Source organism: Oryx dammah, unplaced genomic scaffold (genome assembly GCF_014754425.2).
Source record: "Oryx dammah isolate SB20612 unplaced genomic scaffold, SCBI_Odam_1.1 HiC_scaffold_8, whole genome shotgun sequence".
NCBI lineage: Eukaryota > Metazoa > Chordata > Mammalia > Artiodactyla > Bovidae > Oryx > Oryx dammah.
The window spans coordinates 13,608,480-13,624,968 of NW_024070192.1; the positions used below are offsets into that span (position 1 = coordinate 13,608,480).

Here is a 16,489-nt window from a genome sequence, read left to right on the forward strand (position 1 = left end):
GCAAGCCTCTAAATCATGTCCCAAGAGAAATTTTAGAAGATACTGCATCTGTAAAATGGTGAACAAGATATTAGAAATAAAGAATAACCTGAAAAAAGAGTAACTAGAAATTTTACAAACTTACTGTACACATTGAATCAAGACATTCTCAATGTAAAGAACAAAAAGACAAGGAGGTGAAAAATATGAAGAAAAAATTGTTATGGAATATCCAGTATTCACTTAGTGGAAATTTCAGAAAGAACAGAGAAGAGAGGAGAAGAAATTATCAGAGGACTACTAAGAAAAATTTCCTGAGCTGGTGAGATGCAGACAACTTTGTATCTAAGCAAAGCTGTTCGTTCAGCAAATGGTTGTTGAGCCACTGCTGTGCATCAGATATTGAATATAGCGGCTTCGCATGGAGCTTCCATTCTGTGGGACAGGAGGTGGAGCTGGGTGGGGGCTGTGGAGGCATGAGAATGGTTGGTAAATGAGTAAGCCAGCCGGACAAGTGGGAAAAGGTCCATTACACGTATCCATAACTGGTTCATTCCACGTATCCGTAACTGGTTCATTCCACATATCCATAACTGAAATCTCCAGATGCCAAGGATAGAAGAAGCTCTTTTGAAAGCTTCTAAAGAGGTTAAAATTCCTATAAAGTAATAGGAATTAGACTGGTATCAGACTTTTCTCTAACAACACAGAACTCTAGAGAGTAATGGAAGAATATAATTGAAAAGTTTGAGGGAAAATGAAATCTGTGTCCAGCCAAACAGTCACATGTAGAGGTGGAATGAGTATGTTTTCAGGTCATATAAGGACTCAGAGCTTCTTTCCCTTGCATCCTTTCTTAGCAAGTTATTTTAAGATGTGCATTAACAAAAAAAGAAAATAAAAAAAATGAAAGACCTTGAATTTCAAGAAACTAAGAGAATGACTCTGACCCAGAGTGACATTTGTACAGCAGGCCCATGCAGCTGGCACTGCAAATTGAAGCAGGAGAATGGAGCACTCCCAAAAGGGATGTGTCTGGAGGGAAAAAATGATTCATACATTAGATAACTTAAGAATGTAAGGGGGGGCGGATGAAAGGCAATCAGAAACTCCATGAAAGGAAAAAAGTTGTATAGGTTACTAAGAATGCCCTCTTAGGAAAAGAGTAGGTGCTACAGAGAAAAATATTTATATAGTCACAATAATGTAAATGGCACATTGATTTTCAGCTTTTATTATCAGTCTGCAGACAAAGGGTGGAAAGATTTAAATTACTGAGAAATAAAAGTTGTACTCAAGAAGGGAGAAGGGAAAATGGTTACACAAGCCCAGTTCTCATTTGCTATAACAATTTAAACAATAGGAAGTTGATAAGTAAGAAATACCAGTGTAAGAAATCTCCCTACCCAAGAACTGAAAGTTCCAAGGAATTCTCAGGCAGCCCAGACTTCAGGTTGAAACTTCTATAAGCCCTCTGTGCTTTGTGCTTCCTACCTTATGTAGTTTATATTCCAACTGAATTTCTGAAACTGCTTTTTTTTTTTTTTAATTGAAAAGGCTTTAGTTTAGCCTTTGGTGGAAGCTGGGGGATTTGAATCCCAGCCGAGTAGGGTGGCAGCAGCTGCTGCTGAGGTGGGCCTGCTACAAAAGTAGAGAATTGGGGGCAGGAGAGGAGACATAAAGGCTGGGTCTTCACAGTGAAGGGGCCACTCAGGAAAGCTTGCCCCCTGAGTACTTTCTATAACTATTTAATTATATTCTAGCTGATGTGATTTTTATTGAAGAACACAGAAGTCAACTGACGACTTTGCCCAAGTCTTGCTTATGTTTAAAAAAAAAATGTGAAGTGATATTAGGGAGCTTTTGTTGAGTTTAGGGCAGAATGAAACATATATGTAGCCAATCTTTGAAATTTTATTTATTTATGGATTTCCAGTGTTTCCTTTGCCATATTTCCCCCATTTTTAATTTGCAATCTCCAGCATTATTTTTGTAACTGTTCTTTGTTACAATTCATCATTTTTATCATCCGTGTTCTTTCTTTTCTTACAGATTGTGATATCTTTAGTCTGAATTTTTAACTGGAATCAGAACTGGATGTTGGGGTCACTCTTTTCTTTTATTGTACCACGTGATTACCTAATTCAAAATTGCCCCCCAGAGTTCAGATTAGTTAATATAATTTTTTAATGTTTAAAAAAAGATGTATAGTAGTATAAACAGTTTATTCTAGCAGCCATGTTGAACAATGTATTTAAGAATTGTAAACTCCTGGAAGACTGTATTTAGATACACTATTGCAATAGTACATACTTGATAACTGTACAGTAATTTGGTTTACTAACAAAAGTTGTTAATAAAACTGTGAAACTAGAAAGGAGACTTTCTGAACTTTCATAGAAAAAACTGTGATTTTAATACTGTTATTTCTCTCCTTTTAGTATTATTTTCCTTCATACTTGCCAACTCAATGTAACTAAGCACACATACGCATAGGTATGCACACCTTTCACCACAGTGGTAATGCTTCTGTAAATGTTTCTATTTGTCCCTTTGGCTAAAAATGTTGTATTGGACAAATATATATATATATTATATATATATTCCTTTTAAAAAAATATTGGCTTTTTCCAGTGAATTATCATGTTTAGTGTACCATGAAAATTTTTAATATTATAGGTTAAAAATTTCTTACTTGTTTTCATATATTTGCTTGCCAAGGGTGAATGAAAGAACATGGCTGCTTTCCCCAGACAGACTGACCTTGGCATCCGCAGAAAGCATCATTGTCTTAAAAAATGAAGGGTGCTTAATTGTTCCCTTTTTTCTGTATTCTGTAGGTCTCATAACAACAAACTGCAGTCTACAGCTTCTTAAAGTTCAGCGTGTTAACCTAACATAAAACACGGCAAGAATCTGGTTGTCTGAACTATTTTAAAATTAAGGAGCCAGATGTTTTTAGTCAGGTTATCCTGACAAGACTTGACCTAAACTTCGTTTTTATTGGTCATAACAGTCCAATTATATTCTTGGCCAATTTTGTCCAACGGACAAGGGAAAAGCAAAGTCAACGACACCATTATCTTGTCAAGATCAAATGGTTTTACTATTGTGGCAGAAGCGGGAAAACTTTGTTTATTGAAAAAAAAAGAAAGCAAGAAAAAAAAAAAAGATAATATGGGGTCAAGTGTAACTCCATGGAAATGCCACGTCTGCTCTTCAGTGAAGAAGCTGGTTTAGAGTCTCGCAGAAAACTTTCAACTGTATTTATTTATTGTTGCAAAAAAGACGCTTTTTTATTGCTGCCCTCATTTGTCAGCTAATTATTTTTTCTTATAAAATCCAGCCCCGGTTACATGTAATCCATTCTGTATCTTATCATGATTCCTGTAGGTAAAAGTACAAGACGACCTCTAGATGTCTTTTCTTTCTATGAAAGGAGCTGCTATGTACACATGTGCACACACACACACACACACATACACACACAACTGGGAATCAACAATGAGTTTATTGTTCATAGTAGATAAAAATTAAGCTTGCATAAAGGTTGGGCTAAGTGGTCCTGGACTACAGACTCTGTTGCCTTGAATATAACAGAACAATTTGTCATTTACTCTGCACCAGGCTAAAATGAGTAAAATCTATTTGAAGGTATCTTGTTTGTAAACATTTGTCAGATTCTAATTTTTTTTTCTTTTTGTATTAAAATTCAACTATGGATGTATATGAAACAAAATAAATGGAGATCATTTTTCTCCCACAGATGGTGTCTTTGAATGTGCGCTAATGATTCTCCGTAAGCCTTTTGAGGGGAAAGGGAGGGCTGCAAGGTAGAAAAATAAAAAGGCAGAAGGATCTGATTGTACCTGGATTTCTCCAGGGCAGTAGTGCTCCTAAATTTTACAATTCCCAGCCCACTGTCATCATGTCAAAGAAAAATATTTAGCGGTGCTAATCCTGTTGCATCAATTGATCAGACTGATTAAAAAAAAAAAAAGATAATGTGACAAAATATACTTTGCCTTCATCTGTATGTTTGATGATACCAGGCAGATTACCCTTTACAGACTGCTGCTTACATTTTATGAAGGGCATTTTTTTTAAATGACTTCATCCTTTCTGTACTTGTTGGTTGGTTGAGTTGTTTGGGGCTTTTTCCCACATAAGAAAAAGTAGTGTAAGCAGTAGGGGGAGAGTGGAAACCTCAGAGGAAGGTGTAGTTTGCATGTTTTTCCTTTCAGTGTTTTAATCTTACACGTCGTATTTCTACATTGTCATAATCACTTCTATGAGATCTGCCATAGTTGGTTTATGCAGCTTTGCAAAAATTTTACTAGATTTTGCACTAATTCATATTAGCTTTGTCCTACCAGGTTCTGGAATTTTATCTAATTGTTGTTTTTTAAGTTTCCTCTGTTTAATATCACCCTGCTATGCAAAACCTTCCCAGACCTTAGTTTCTTAAAAGAAAGACGTTACTACAGTTCCCAATTATTTCTTATTACAGGCTCAGGTGTACAAGTTATTCTGGGTTAATGTTACCTAATGAAGCCCATTCCTTTTTGTACATAAAAATGTCACTTATACTTACAAACTAAAGAGACTAATTGTTCAACATTGAATACATGGAAACAAAGTTTTTGCTTAAAATATTAACATGGAAGTAGTCAAACAGGTTATTTTGTCCTTTTGCTTTTTAAAAAATGTTACATATTGTATGCACTGTGCTGATGCAAGAATCCTACATTTTAATGAATTATGAAATTATTTTGCATCTCATCACATCACATCACGTATTTCTGTACTATTTATTCATATATATAGATATATATGGGCTTAATCACTTAAAACGTTGCGGCAAGAACTTTCCTATCTGTAGGCAATAGATTGCTATGTTTTTAACAGATTGTGGCAAATTTAAACAGCAATTCTTTTTGTACGTAATAGGACATTTCATCCTAGAAAAATAAAGTAATGTTTTTGACGTTGGATTTGGTGCAGTTTCTAATGAAACAGTGGTTGGTTGGTTGGTTGGTTAATATATTTTCTGTAGATGTTGACATTGCCAAATTGTACAAAAATGGTAAATTTTGTGGGAATCCTTGGACCAGGAAGATGTTAATTTCATAAGTGTATTTAATAGTTTAAAGCCTCTTGTGATTTCTATCACCATATAAATACATAGACATTTTATAGTTTTATCAACTACAGAGCTTTAGTCTTTGAAAAGTAATTTTTGGGAAAACACGCCTTCTTATATACACATAATGAGTTTCAAAAGCTGCTTTTCTATGAGTATTTGATAAGCTTCTGCTACTCAATAAAGTATACATGATGCAACTATTTTGCTTTCAATAATCCAAGTACTAGAATGCACATTTGTTATACTGTTAGGGTTTTTCTACCCAGCCTTTGGACTTGTGTGTGTGTGTGTATATAGAGATATATGTTTACTTTGCATCAACAATTTCCTTGACTAGAAGTATTTTCAGTGCTTGTTATATTTCATCTGCTAAGTTCACAAACCTTGAAACCATTTCATAAAAAGTATTTTCATAATATTGGTAAGGTTTTTTTCCTCCTACCCAAACTCTGCAGGATTTGTATTTTAGTTCATGTCCTGTGGTAGTTAAAAAGTGAACTTTCAGAGATATTTTCTAAAGTAAAACAATTACTTTTTTATATTTCAAGTGGCCTAGAGTGTTATTAAAGAGACGCTGAGATTTGCTGTTGTTTGTAATCTATCTTCCTGGAATCTGCAAATAAAAAGTTCTTTCCCTGTTTCTGTTCATTTGTTAGGCAAACTCCCTACATCTTTGTGTTTCTGATACTACAGAGCCAGCGTGATGACCTCTTAAATCTACACACATAGCCTCATGACTGAGGCCATTACCCATGAGTGTCAGATTTCGTCCTTAAAATGAAAATTGTCGCCTCTCAGGAACAAAGTAATGTCTTACAAGTACTTGGGGAAAGGTTGTTAGTGAACTGAAATACACAGTACTTTTGGATACTTGGAATAAGATACCACAAAAGACATTTCTTAGAAGATCACACCCCTCTTAATCCAATTTGGACCAGATTCAACTAAAGAAATAAGTCCTATAGTTTTAAAATGATAAAGTCCACCTGAAATTGAAATTACCCATTGTAGAAAGTGGGTCAATTTTTGGTAGTGGTGGTTGAGTTGCTAAGTCTTGTGCACCTCTTTGCAACCCCATGGACCCCATGCCTGCCTACGCTCCTCTGTCCATGGGATATCTTAGGCAAGAATCCTAGGAGGGGTTGCTATTTCCTTCTCCAGGGAATCTTCCCAACCCAGGGATTGAACCCATGTCTGCTTGGCAGGTGGATTCTTTACCACTGAGCCACCTGGGAAGGGTCAGGTCAGTTTTTAGGTGTTTGCAAATACCTAAACCTTTGATGAACCTTAAAAATTATTTTGAGAAAAACATAAACAGTGCCAAGTGATGTCTTTAAGAGTTAAAAGCTAGTACAAAAGTGTATATGTTTTATGAACCTTTCCCTATCAAAAGAAAAACACTTTTTTTCTGCTTGAGCTCCAATAGCTTAATTGAAGGAGGAATGTATTGAGTTCCTCTTGAAGGCAACAGAGTATTGTGCCCAAGATCCTTTAGTCTCTGGAGCACAAACCCATGTACTAAGAAAAATCTTATCAACAGGACAGAAGGGTTCAGAACTACAGTAAATTTGCAAGTTAAAATTTTCCATAAAATTCAGATTGTGTCCAAAGTACTGATTGAGATTCTTTGTAAACTTTTTTGCCTAACCTGGAATTACCAGTCTGTTCTTCACTACCTCTCATCCATATCCCGACACATACCACTTTTCGACCTCACCTGAGCCTCACTCGTCTCACTGCAAACTTGGTCTTGAATGATTGCCTTAGTTTTAACAGGCAGTTTCTAAAAAGTTGACATGCTTGTGTTTGCCACAATAACCATGTGACCTCTAAGTGACGTGTGTGATTTCAAAACTTCTCAAACTTAACAATCAAACCCTAACCCTCAGTCTTATATAAAAGTGATTTTCCCCGTCTTAGTTAATTTCTGTCCTAAAGAAAACTAATCCAGAAGCTCTTCATTCACGGCATATGCATTCACTGTCAATGGTTCATGTAATAATGCAGTGGATTCCCGAGGCAATTCTAGGATAATTTTTAATAAGCTTGGGCAAAACTCATTCTCAGCAAACTCTCTGAAAATCCTTTAGTTAATGCTTTACGACAGAACAGTCAGAGCCTCTTGACTTTTTGCCTCATTTTGGGACAAAAAAGGTAATGGTGTCTTATCACAGGCAGATATGTTTTAGGCTGTATAGTCACTGCTGTCCTGACATCCTGTGTGTATATGATGCTTCTTTGAGGCCATTACAGACTGACATAGCTTGAACTCCAGTGCATCTCCTTTGAAACCAAATGTGCTGTTTTTCTCTTCAGTGCAGTTATTTTTCTTTAGGCATCTTCAACCAAGGATTATCAGTGTCTCTATTTACAGTTTCACATTAACTAAAGCACAACTTGGTCTTCTGGAGGGGGTGGGAAACAACACTGTTAATGTCTTTGTGGGCTCAGATATAAAATCAATAATAAATTCAGTTCATGATTAAATATTTTTCAAGCTAGCTGGAAAACGTTTAAGATTCACATGCTTGCAAGCCATCATTAAATACTGGTTCCAGGGTTTGAGGAGTGAGTTTGAGAAATGCTTTTTTCCCAAACCTGGGGCTCAGTGAGGCTAAAAAAACCAGGTGCATCCAAGATCTGATTTCACAGCAAGATTTACTGCTTTACAAACACAAACATGATACTTGGTCTTAATAGAAAAATGACATCAGATACACCCAGAGTATGTTTGGTATTGGGATAGCTGCCAATATGGCACAAAACATAGGATTTTAGAACCTGGGAGGCGTGAAAATAAACTGTATCTTGTATTTTGGTACATCAGGAACACCTGTTTGCTTGAAATAAGACCTTCGGTACTCTTAAGTGGAAAACTTCAATACTTGTCTTGGGCTCCAACTTTAGTGTTTGATCTAAATGTGATCTAAATTGATCTAAATGTGATCTAAATGACATTTCATATGTCTGACTAGTGCACTTACTGTTATGTACAGAATTTAAAATGTGACGGTTTTAGTATAAAATCTGGTTTGATACATGATATAAACTACTTGGAATTGTATATTTAAGATCAAGCAAATGTTTTTGTGAACTATTTCTACTGAAGAATGTATTTAAATTAAAATAATTAAAAATAAACAACATGAAGCAGTGATCTGTTAACTGGACAGGTCAGTGAGCTGAGCTTGTGTGAAGAACTGGCACACCAGTTGAATAACACCCCCCATGGAGCTCAGAAGCATAACCATTTAAGAAGCCTTTTGTAAATAAGACAGTGACTTCAAGATGAGAGGTGGGACTTTCAAATAGTTCCTAAAGGGACTATGTGCCCTTTCTAAAGGAAAATCCCATTATATGATGATAAGGCCTTTCCTGTCTCGTTGCAGAATTTTAAGTTTCAGATCCAGAAATGCCCAGCTGGTGTTTTTCAGATGCACTGGGCGTGAATTGCCCCTTGCACTTGCCCATCCCTTTTTCGGTTAAATCTTTTCACGTAGCTGCTGCTGCTCCTGAGTAGTCCATCTCCTGGGCGAAGGCGTCCTCTCAGGATCTGAAGCAGAGCTGTAGGAAGCTGCCTTCTCTTGTGGTAGATGTGGCCCATCACAATATACCTGCTGCCTGAAGGAAAAAAAAAAAGCCAAAATATAAAGGTATAGTTATCTTTCAGGTGCCATGTAACAGTAAGAAAACGTAACACCTTTAAGACATGCCTATAGCTTGAATCTACGATCTTGCTGCGCTTGCTGAATCTCAGACATTAAGATCTCAGACAACAGGTGGAAACAGCTGAGTGACCTTTACAATCAGATTCTCAGGCTGTTAATAGCCAACACTAGGAACAAAGGTTCTAATCACAACAGCACCAGCAGGATTTTATAGAGCACATTTCTAGAAAGATGTAGGAGTGGGCATTACTCGCCCCCCGCCCCCGCAAAGACGACTATAAACAGTTTAAACGGCCCCTTAGGCATGCCTTCTGGCAACTGTGTTCGGTCATTCACTCCACTTGTCAACAAATAGTGACCTGCTTTGTGCCAACGCAGTTCCCATCCTTAACCAGAGGAGCTGGGAGCGGGTGTTCGCTGATGGAATTTAAATCACAGAGTGGCCGAAGAGACACTTGTCTAAATTCTATTCACTTTAGAATAAAAAGTGATACTTTTTATTCTAAAAAAAAATGGTACTGAGATGACCGATAGGGACAGAGCTGTGGCAGATACAAGTTACAAAGTGGCATAAAGTGCATATTCAAAATGGTCCCTTCGGTCAGTTTCAATACCTGGCTTAAATTCTGGACATGGCTTATTGCAACTAGAGGAGTCTAGGGCTAGTATGTGGACTCGGAAGAAAAACCCGTCCGGAGTGATGTACAGGCGGTTCATCTTGTACAGCCCGTCTCGGTCCACCAGGAGAGTCACCAGCCGGATCCCTGTGCCGAGGACGTCTACATCATGCACGATTCCGTTCAATGCTGCTTTCAAAAAACAAAGAGTTTGGAGAAATGCATAGCGCCCACATCCTCTTTTCTCCCCCCAGTGCGTTTCTTACAAATCTCTGGGGCTTGAAAGACCGAGTGGGTGGGTTTCTCTAGGGTTGGGTTTAGGGGCCCCGGGCCACAGCCTGGCGCTCTCGGCTCGGAAAGGCTCGCCCCGTGGCCTGGGCTCGGTCGCCCGGGCCCGGGAGGAGCTGCGGGCGGGACTCACCGAACTCGCTGGCGCAGTAGGACTCGCGCTCGTCCAAGTCCGCCCTGCAGGCGCGCGCACAGGGCTCAGCGCCCGCCTCGGCGTCCTCCCCATGCAGCGCGCCGAAGTGCGGCGGCAGCGCGGGCGCGGGTTCCGGGGGCGGCGCGGCGGCGCGCGGCCGGTTGGGGTGGGCGGGGCCGGCGGGGATCTCGGCGGCGCGCGCGGAAGGCCGCACTGCCGGGAGGCGCGGGGCCCGGGCGCGCGCGCGCCGCGGGGAATCCCCCAGCGCCGGCTGGCGGCGCGGTGACGCGCGGTTCTCGGCCTGCGCTAGGCGCGGGCTCGGCGGACCGGCGGGTGCGCGCGCGGCTTCCCGGAAGCCCGCCCGGTTCTCCGCGGGCGGCGGGGGCTTCCGGCGCCTCAGGTCTGACCAGGCACGGGGAGCGGCTTCGGCCGCGCGCGGCCGCCGCGGGGTCTCGGGGACTGGCTGCGCCCGGGGCCCAGGCATCTCCGCACTCGGGCCTCCGCCGGGGTCGGGCTTCCGGCTGTGGGGCGGCGAGGCTGTAGGGAGAGGAGAGCCCCGAGAGGCCATTAGAGGCGGAGAGGCCGGGGAGGCTGAGGAGAAGGCAGGGGAGGGGGCTGGTCGAGAGGAGGGGGGCAAAGAGGAGACTGTGAGGGGAGGGCCGGGGAGGGGGAAGGGGAGAGGCCGAGAAGAAGGGGGAGAGGCCGAGAGGAGGGGAGGCGAGGGGAGGCCGGCCGAGATGAGGCTGCGGAGGGGAGGAGAGGAGAGGCTGGCGGGGGGCGGGCGAAGAGGAGATGGGGGACGATGTTAACGGAGCCATACACCTGCGAGCGGGGACCTGGAAGTGAAGCGGAGAGAACCGGAGCGGGGAGAGGAAGGCGCCCCCGGGTTAGGAGAGGAAAGACGCCCCAGCTTCTGATGAGCACGGGTTTCCTAGGCCTCACTGGAAGCCCGAGCCGAGGGTCTCGCCCTGTGAGAATGAGGACAACTAGGAACATTTTTCTCACCACATGGGAAGATTTCATTTTGTTAAGGACCCTGTCTAAATCAATAGCTTTTAAAATTACAACAACCTATTTGTTCTAGGACTAAACACAACTGACAACTCTGGTTAAATAACAGACTCTTTTTGCCCTTTCTCTAATATGTGTATAAACATCCGCCTTTCTGCTATGTACAGTTTGTTGAGAAAGTACCGAGAGCAAACCCCAGGGGGAAAGGTCTCATATTACAGGTTCTCCTAATTGTTTAAGCGCCCCTGACAACAGAACTATTTGGTTTTCCCATCCGTGTTTACACTGTCATCTTGGTCTCCGCAGAATCGAGCATTTGTAAGTGGATTTTTATCTGGCTTCTTGGACACCGTTTATTAGTAGACCACAGCTTAGAAAGGTGTTTAAAGCGTGGCTGGGAGGCAGAAGCCCCCGGTTAAGTGTGAAAGCACACACATCCCTTACATGCACCCCTCCCCCCGCCCCGCATCATTTTCGTGGTAGAGAAAAAGCTCCTAAATGGCATGGCATGAAAAAAAAATTTTGAATTTATTAGTGATTTTCCCCCAGCTCTGCAGGCAGGTTGGTGAGCAAACCAGCCAGCTTAGAAGTTGGGCAACTTTCCATGCCCAGTTACACAATATCACCTCCCCCTTTTGCCTGGGTCCCAGTGCCCTCCAGGCGGGCACAGGAGCCCGTCTTTATTTTTTCTATTGTTTTAACGGCTGGTTTTCAGTATTTCTCTCCTCTGGCATCGAAATGCATGGCCTGCCCTTTTGCAGTTCTTGCAACACTTCATTTAAAGTGATTTATCTTGCCAAATAGACGATCTTCATTTCAAGTGATTTATCTTGCCAAATTGACAATCTCCTTTAAAATCAGCTTTCAGCCAGCAATAATCGCCAGTTACAGCTCATGTTTTTGCAGAGAGGTTGATTCTGACTCATTATGTTCACCGTTGCCCATACACAGCTGAATAAAGTTCTGGTGGATATCCAATTCCTGACTGTCAACTGTTGACCTCACAACTGCTTCCCCATTGATAGCACCATCTGTTGTCATGGGAAAGATTGTCTGATATTTGGGTTAAATGCCACTGAAGTCATTCAATTTCCATGTGGAAAAATAACCCAAAGTAAATTGCCCTGCGAGGTGCGGAAGCTATTTTCCCCGGAGATAGTGAATCGAACAGAACATCTAAATAAAAGTCAAACAAAAACACCTCTCCGCAGAGAACCTCTTGTTTCTTCATTCTCTCAGTATTTTCCATCTCATGCATGAAACTGTGTATACATGTTTTGTGTGTTTTAAAGACTCAGGTGTCCCAAGGCAATTGGTTGGGGCTGCAGGGAGAGGGAAGAGAGGTCCGATTTCGGCTCCCTCCGCCCCCAGCCGCGGCGGGGCGCACCCAGCGCCTGAGATCGCCAGCGGGACGCGGACCCGGGCGCAGGGCGGACCCCGAGCTCCTGGGGCGCCAGCCGCCCGCCGCGTCCCGCGAGCCCGGCCCGCAAGGCTTCCGAAAGGCGCGCCACGACCCCTTTTGACACTTTCCCTCCTCTGTGATGGAGCAACTACTTAACATGCAAAGTTTTCTCCAGCCTGCCAGGCTCGCTCGAGATCATTTCAGTAGCTGAACAACTGGCTTCATTCCGAAAAGGCTGCCAAGACACACACAATCTTGGGGACACATTTTGCTCCTTTCAAACACGAACACGGACCTGGAGTCTCCGGTCAGCCCTGACCCCTTTCTCGTCCCTCCCTTCGTCGCGCGCTCTCCGCACCTCGCCCCCGGATTCCAGCCCCTCTCCCAGGGCTCAGCGTTTCATCGATCTTACCTTTTCTCTCCGCCACTGGGGCTTCGGGAGAAGATCCAACGATCAAACAGAGGAGCCAGAAAGCTCTAGCTGTCATGTTTGTAGACACGGTTCCCAGGCTCTAAAACTGAGCCTGGGCTTTTGCTCTTTCTCTCCCCCCACCCCTTCTCCACACCCCCACCCCCGTTCATGCTAATGAGGGGCAGCCTTTGGGGAAACGGGAATCACTCACTGAACAGACCATTGGAACAAAACCGAGCTGCAAGGATTTCTCCCACCTCCTAAGGGGGAAGAGCACGTGGCCTCTCAAAGTTGTCCCTGGGAACGTCTGTCCTGCGATCTGCGGGCAGTGAGAACATCAAATCCGACACTTTAAACCCGTGTGGGCTTGCGGGCTGGGGCTGGGTGGAGGAGCGTGTGGGGCGGCAACACCAAAAAAGGGTGTTGCGGGGCTGAGGGACTGGGTGTGGGAGAATGAGTGATAAGGAGATTTTTCTAGATTAAGCCAACAACAATTAGGCAAATTAGAGCCTAAGACAGTTTGGGCTTGTGGAAGGGAGGAGATTCCCGGTGACAGAAAATTCATCCCAGAATGTGTCATGGATTCTGAGATGAAATAAGTCACTACATCCTGGGTCTGATTACATCATATATGTAATATTTATATTCTAGAGTCAGAAAGGCCCAAACGCCCTCATAAAATATTAACAGTTTTTCTTCTCTCTCTCTCCTCCTTCCCCTAATTGAAATTGGTATCTAATTGGCTAGATTCATCAAGTCTTTTAGCCACCAGGTGCTAGAGGATGGTGGTGGTTTAGTCACTAAGTCGTGCCTGACTCTTGCAACCCATGGACTATATAGCCCACCAGGCTCCTGTGCCCAGGGGATTTCCCAGGCAAGAATACTGGAGTGGGTTGCCCTTTCCTTCTCCAGGGGGTGTTCCCAACCCAAGGATGGAACCCGCATCTCTAAGCCGTGTCTCCTGCATTGCAGGTGGACTCTTTACCTCTCAGCCACCAGGGAGAGTGAAAAATCCTCCCCAGCTCTCTGATGATGGTTCACCTCCTCAAGAAAGGTGGGTTTTGTGTTTTTTTCTTTCTAAGAAAAACTCACTACTTGGGTCTGAATTCTTTTTTTTTTTTTTAATATTTATTTAGCTACACTGAATCTAGTTGCAGCATACAGGATCTTTTGCTCTTCGTTGTGACAGGTGGGTTCTCTTTTAGTTGAGGCATGTGGGACCTAGTTCCCCGACTAGGGGTGGAACCTGGGCCCCCTGTATTGGGAGCTCAGAGTCCTAGCTACTGGGCCACCAGGGAAGTCCCACTGGGTCTGAATTCTTGAATGGCTCTGTAAATTCATCTTGAGCTAAGAACCCTATCCCTCAGATTGAACTGAAACAGCGTTCACCAAAGAGGGAAGTAAGCTCACCGTAGTAAACCCACAACTTTCCTGATGTGTATCTCATTTCAACAGCTTCACATCCAAGAGGAAGGGGAAATATGTTGAGATGAAGGCATTTTTATCTTAAGCACGTGAGCCAACAGTGAGACGCAGCTGCTTAAAAAGTTTTGCTGCATTAATATCTTATGTCTCAAAAGTAATAGTGCTAATGAATCTGTCAGATTCACTGGTGCAGGGCGGGGTGGATATCATGTTTTCAAGAAAGACACTGGACAGCTAGAAGGAAAACAGTAGAGTGCTAAGAGACTGGACTCCATGATGGTCAAGTTCTTTGGGAAGAACTGAGGGTAGGGTAGGCAAACAAAAACATTTTTTATATTTTGGGAAAGAACTGGTAGGTAGAAGTTATGAAGTGACAGGTTTAATTTCAGTTTAAGAAAGAATATTCTAACAACAGAGATCTCCAAGAAAGGGCTGCTTTCAAGGGTTGTAACAATGAGGTCCTGGCCACTGGGGATGTCCAAAGAGAACATGATTCAGGGATACTGTAGAACAGGTTCCTAGATTAGGTGTGTTGTGGTTTGAGGGGTAGAGCAGATAAATGAGCTCTAGGGAGGAGTTGCCTGTCTGGTCATAGGTTGACAATATGTTGGAGGGCATCACTGTATCTGAAGACTGGTCCTCAAATTTCCTCAGTTTGAAACTCACTTATGTCACTAGATCAGATTTATGGAACCAACTCATATTAACCAAACTCATAAAAAGCAGATGTATAAACCAGAATATTGCTTATTGTTTTGTAATAGGGAGGATATAGCAAAGGTGAGTCACAGGTCTAATTATTAATCAGAAGTTTCCCTTTTGGGAACTAAATCAAACTGCAGTTGACGATGGGCTCATCTTTCCTCATTCAGTTTTTAGAGGAGCAAATTCTCTGTTTCCTCCAAAAGAGTATATCTCTTCAATCACTACAAGTCTTATGTACATCAGAGTCAGTGTCTCCAGATTCTGGCCAAGATCAAAAAAACACTGTGAGCTTTGTGCTTTGGGTTTACAATTTGGGGGGTGGGGAGGGGGCATGTGCACCAGGTCTTAGTCGTAGCGTGCGGAATCTTCCATCTTCATTGTGGCATCTGGAATCTTTTAGTTGCATGTGTGATATTCAGTTGCAGCATCTGGGCTCTAGTTCCCAACCAGGGATTGAACCTGAGTCCCCTGAATTGGGAGCTTGAAGTCTTAGCCACTGGACCACCAGAGAAGTTCCTGGGCATTATAATTTATAGATGTCATTAGATTCCTTTCTTTCACACACTCTTTCTTTAAGTTAAGTGGAATAAAATTAATTAGGCTTAAGCTTTCTCAGTTACAACCACATCTCAGACATAGTTGCCTGAGATTATGTTCAAGTCACCCAGATCCAATTTGGGGTGTTCCCGAAACTCTTCTGTTTCAGGAATGCTGTGAATGAATGCCCTGAAGCCCACACCCTGAAATGTAGAGGCAGAGAGCTGACCAGAAGTCTCCTAGAGCCTCCTGGGGTGGCACCAGCCTGGAAGAACTTGCCAGGGTCCAAGGCTGGGTCTTGGGCAGCATACCACTTGCAGGCGCTGAAGCCATATTCATGGTGGAAAGTGCAAAGAGCTCAAAGAGACGGAACTATGTAAGCGAGAATGCCACTTTATTAATTTACAAAAGATCGACTCAGGCAGACCTACAGTCTCATGTCAGCCTGGCTAAGATTCTGTTTCTATAAACAAGTTACCTGGGAAGCCCAGTTATCATCAGAGTGGTTGGTGAGGGTACAAGGATTTTGTTATATGATTGGAATGTTTAAAAGTATTAGTTTCTCACAATGTATAAAGTCCATCTCTCCATGCTCATCTTCCATGTGTCAGATGAAAGAATCTAAAACCCTAACTGCCTTCCTCTCCCTTGCCAGTCTCTGGCATTTTGAGTGTATCTTTCCGCTTTGCAAATATTTGTTGAACATCTACTGTGTGTTGAATAATAAAGAATTTGTGCCAGGTTCCTGGATGGAGCTTCTAACTCTTGGAATTTCCCAAGTGAAGAAAACATCTTAATTATTCATGAGCTTCCTAGATCACACCTGAGTTTATGCTAATGAGTTGACTCTTGGAGGGCCCCTTGATAACTTAGGGCTGGAATATGGCCACCAGAAACACCAACCATGCAATTAGAGGGTTGGGACTTTGAGCCAGCCTGACCTCCAGGGAGCAGAGGCTGGAGATTGGGTTCAATCGGATGGTCAGTATTTTAATCCATCATGCCTGCTGAATGCAGTGACAACTCAGTGGGGCTTCTTGGTCAACAACCACGCTGGTGTGCTAGGGAGCAGCACAGTCCACTCCATGGAGAGGCAACCCCGAAGCTATGCCTTTGGGACCCTCCTAGATCTTGCCCTACGTGTCTCTTCATTTGCTTTGTACTGA

At 42.8% G+C, this 16,489-nt stretch overlaps 2 protein-coding genes across 21 annotated transcripts in view; one reads left to right on the forward strand and one right to left on the reverse strand.

Annotated features, from left to right (window-relative positions):
* Positions 1–4,971, forward strand: part of BPTF (bromodomain PHD finger transcription factor) — a 134,731-nt gene extending 129,760 nt beyond the window's left edge. For 18 of the 20 annotated variants that reach the window (XM_040244934.1, XM_040244940.1, XM_040244938.1 and 15 more), the window contains one exon: positions 2,820–4,971. In XM_040244934.1, coding sequence (XP_040100868.1) covers positions 2,820–2,856 — 37 coding nt within the window. In that variant the 3' untranslated portion in view covers positions 2,857–4,971. Of the gene's footprint in view, positions 1–2,031 lie in introns of all 20 variants that reach the window. The other 2 variants (XM_040244936.1, XM_040244945.1) reach the window with 1 other exon arrangement.
* Positions 4,972–7,148: 2,177 nt separating this feature from the next.
* On the reverse strand, positions 7,149–12,780 carry CUNH17orf58 (chromosome unknown C17orf58 homolog). The gene is made up of 4 exons (XM_040244956.1): positions 12,657–12,780; positions 9,832–10,368; positions 9,408–9,599; positions 7,149–8,746 (listed from the first exon to the last, which is right to left on the reverse strand). Exons 1-4 carry the CDS (start codon positions 12,730–12,732, stop codon positions 8,556–8,558), a joined length of 996 nt encoding a protein of 331 aa, XP_040100890.1. The 5' UTR covers positions 12,733–12,780; the 3' UTR covers positions 7,149–8,555.
* Positions 12,781–16,489: the final 3,709 nt, after the last annotated feature.

What these genes read in the sequence shown, in the direction of transcription:
- CUNH17orf58 (XM_040244956.1), bottom strand. Translation starts at nt 12,732, where the DNA reads ATGACAGCTAGAGCTTTCTGGCTCCTCTGTTTGATCGTTGGATCTTCT. An exon ending in CCCAGTGGCGGAGAGAAAAG is followed by an intron (nt 10,369 to 12,656) that starts GTAAGATCGATG and finishes CTCTCCCTACAG; the next exon opens with CCTCGCCGCCCCACAGCCGG. An exon ending in ATGTCCAGAATTTAAGCCAG is followed by an intron (nt 8,747 to 9,407) that starts GTATTGAAACTG and finishes TTTTTCCTTCAG; the next exon opens with GCAGCAGGTATATTGTGATG.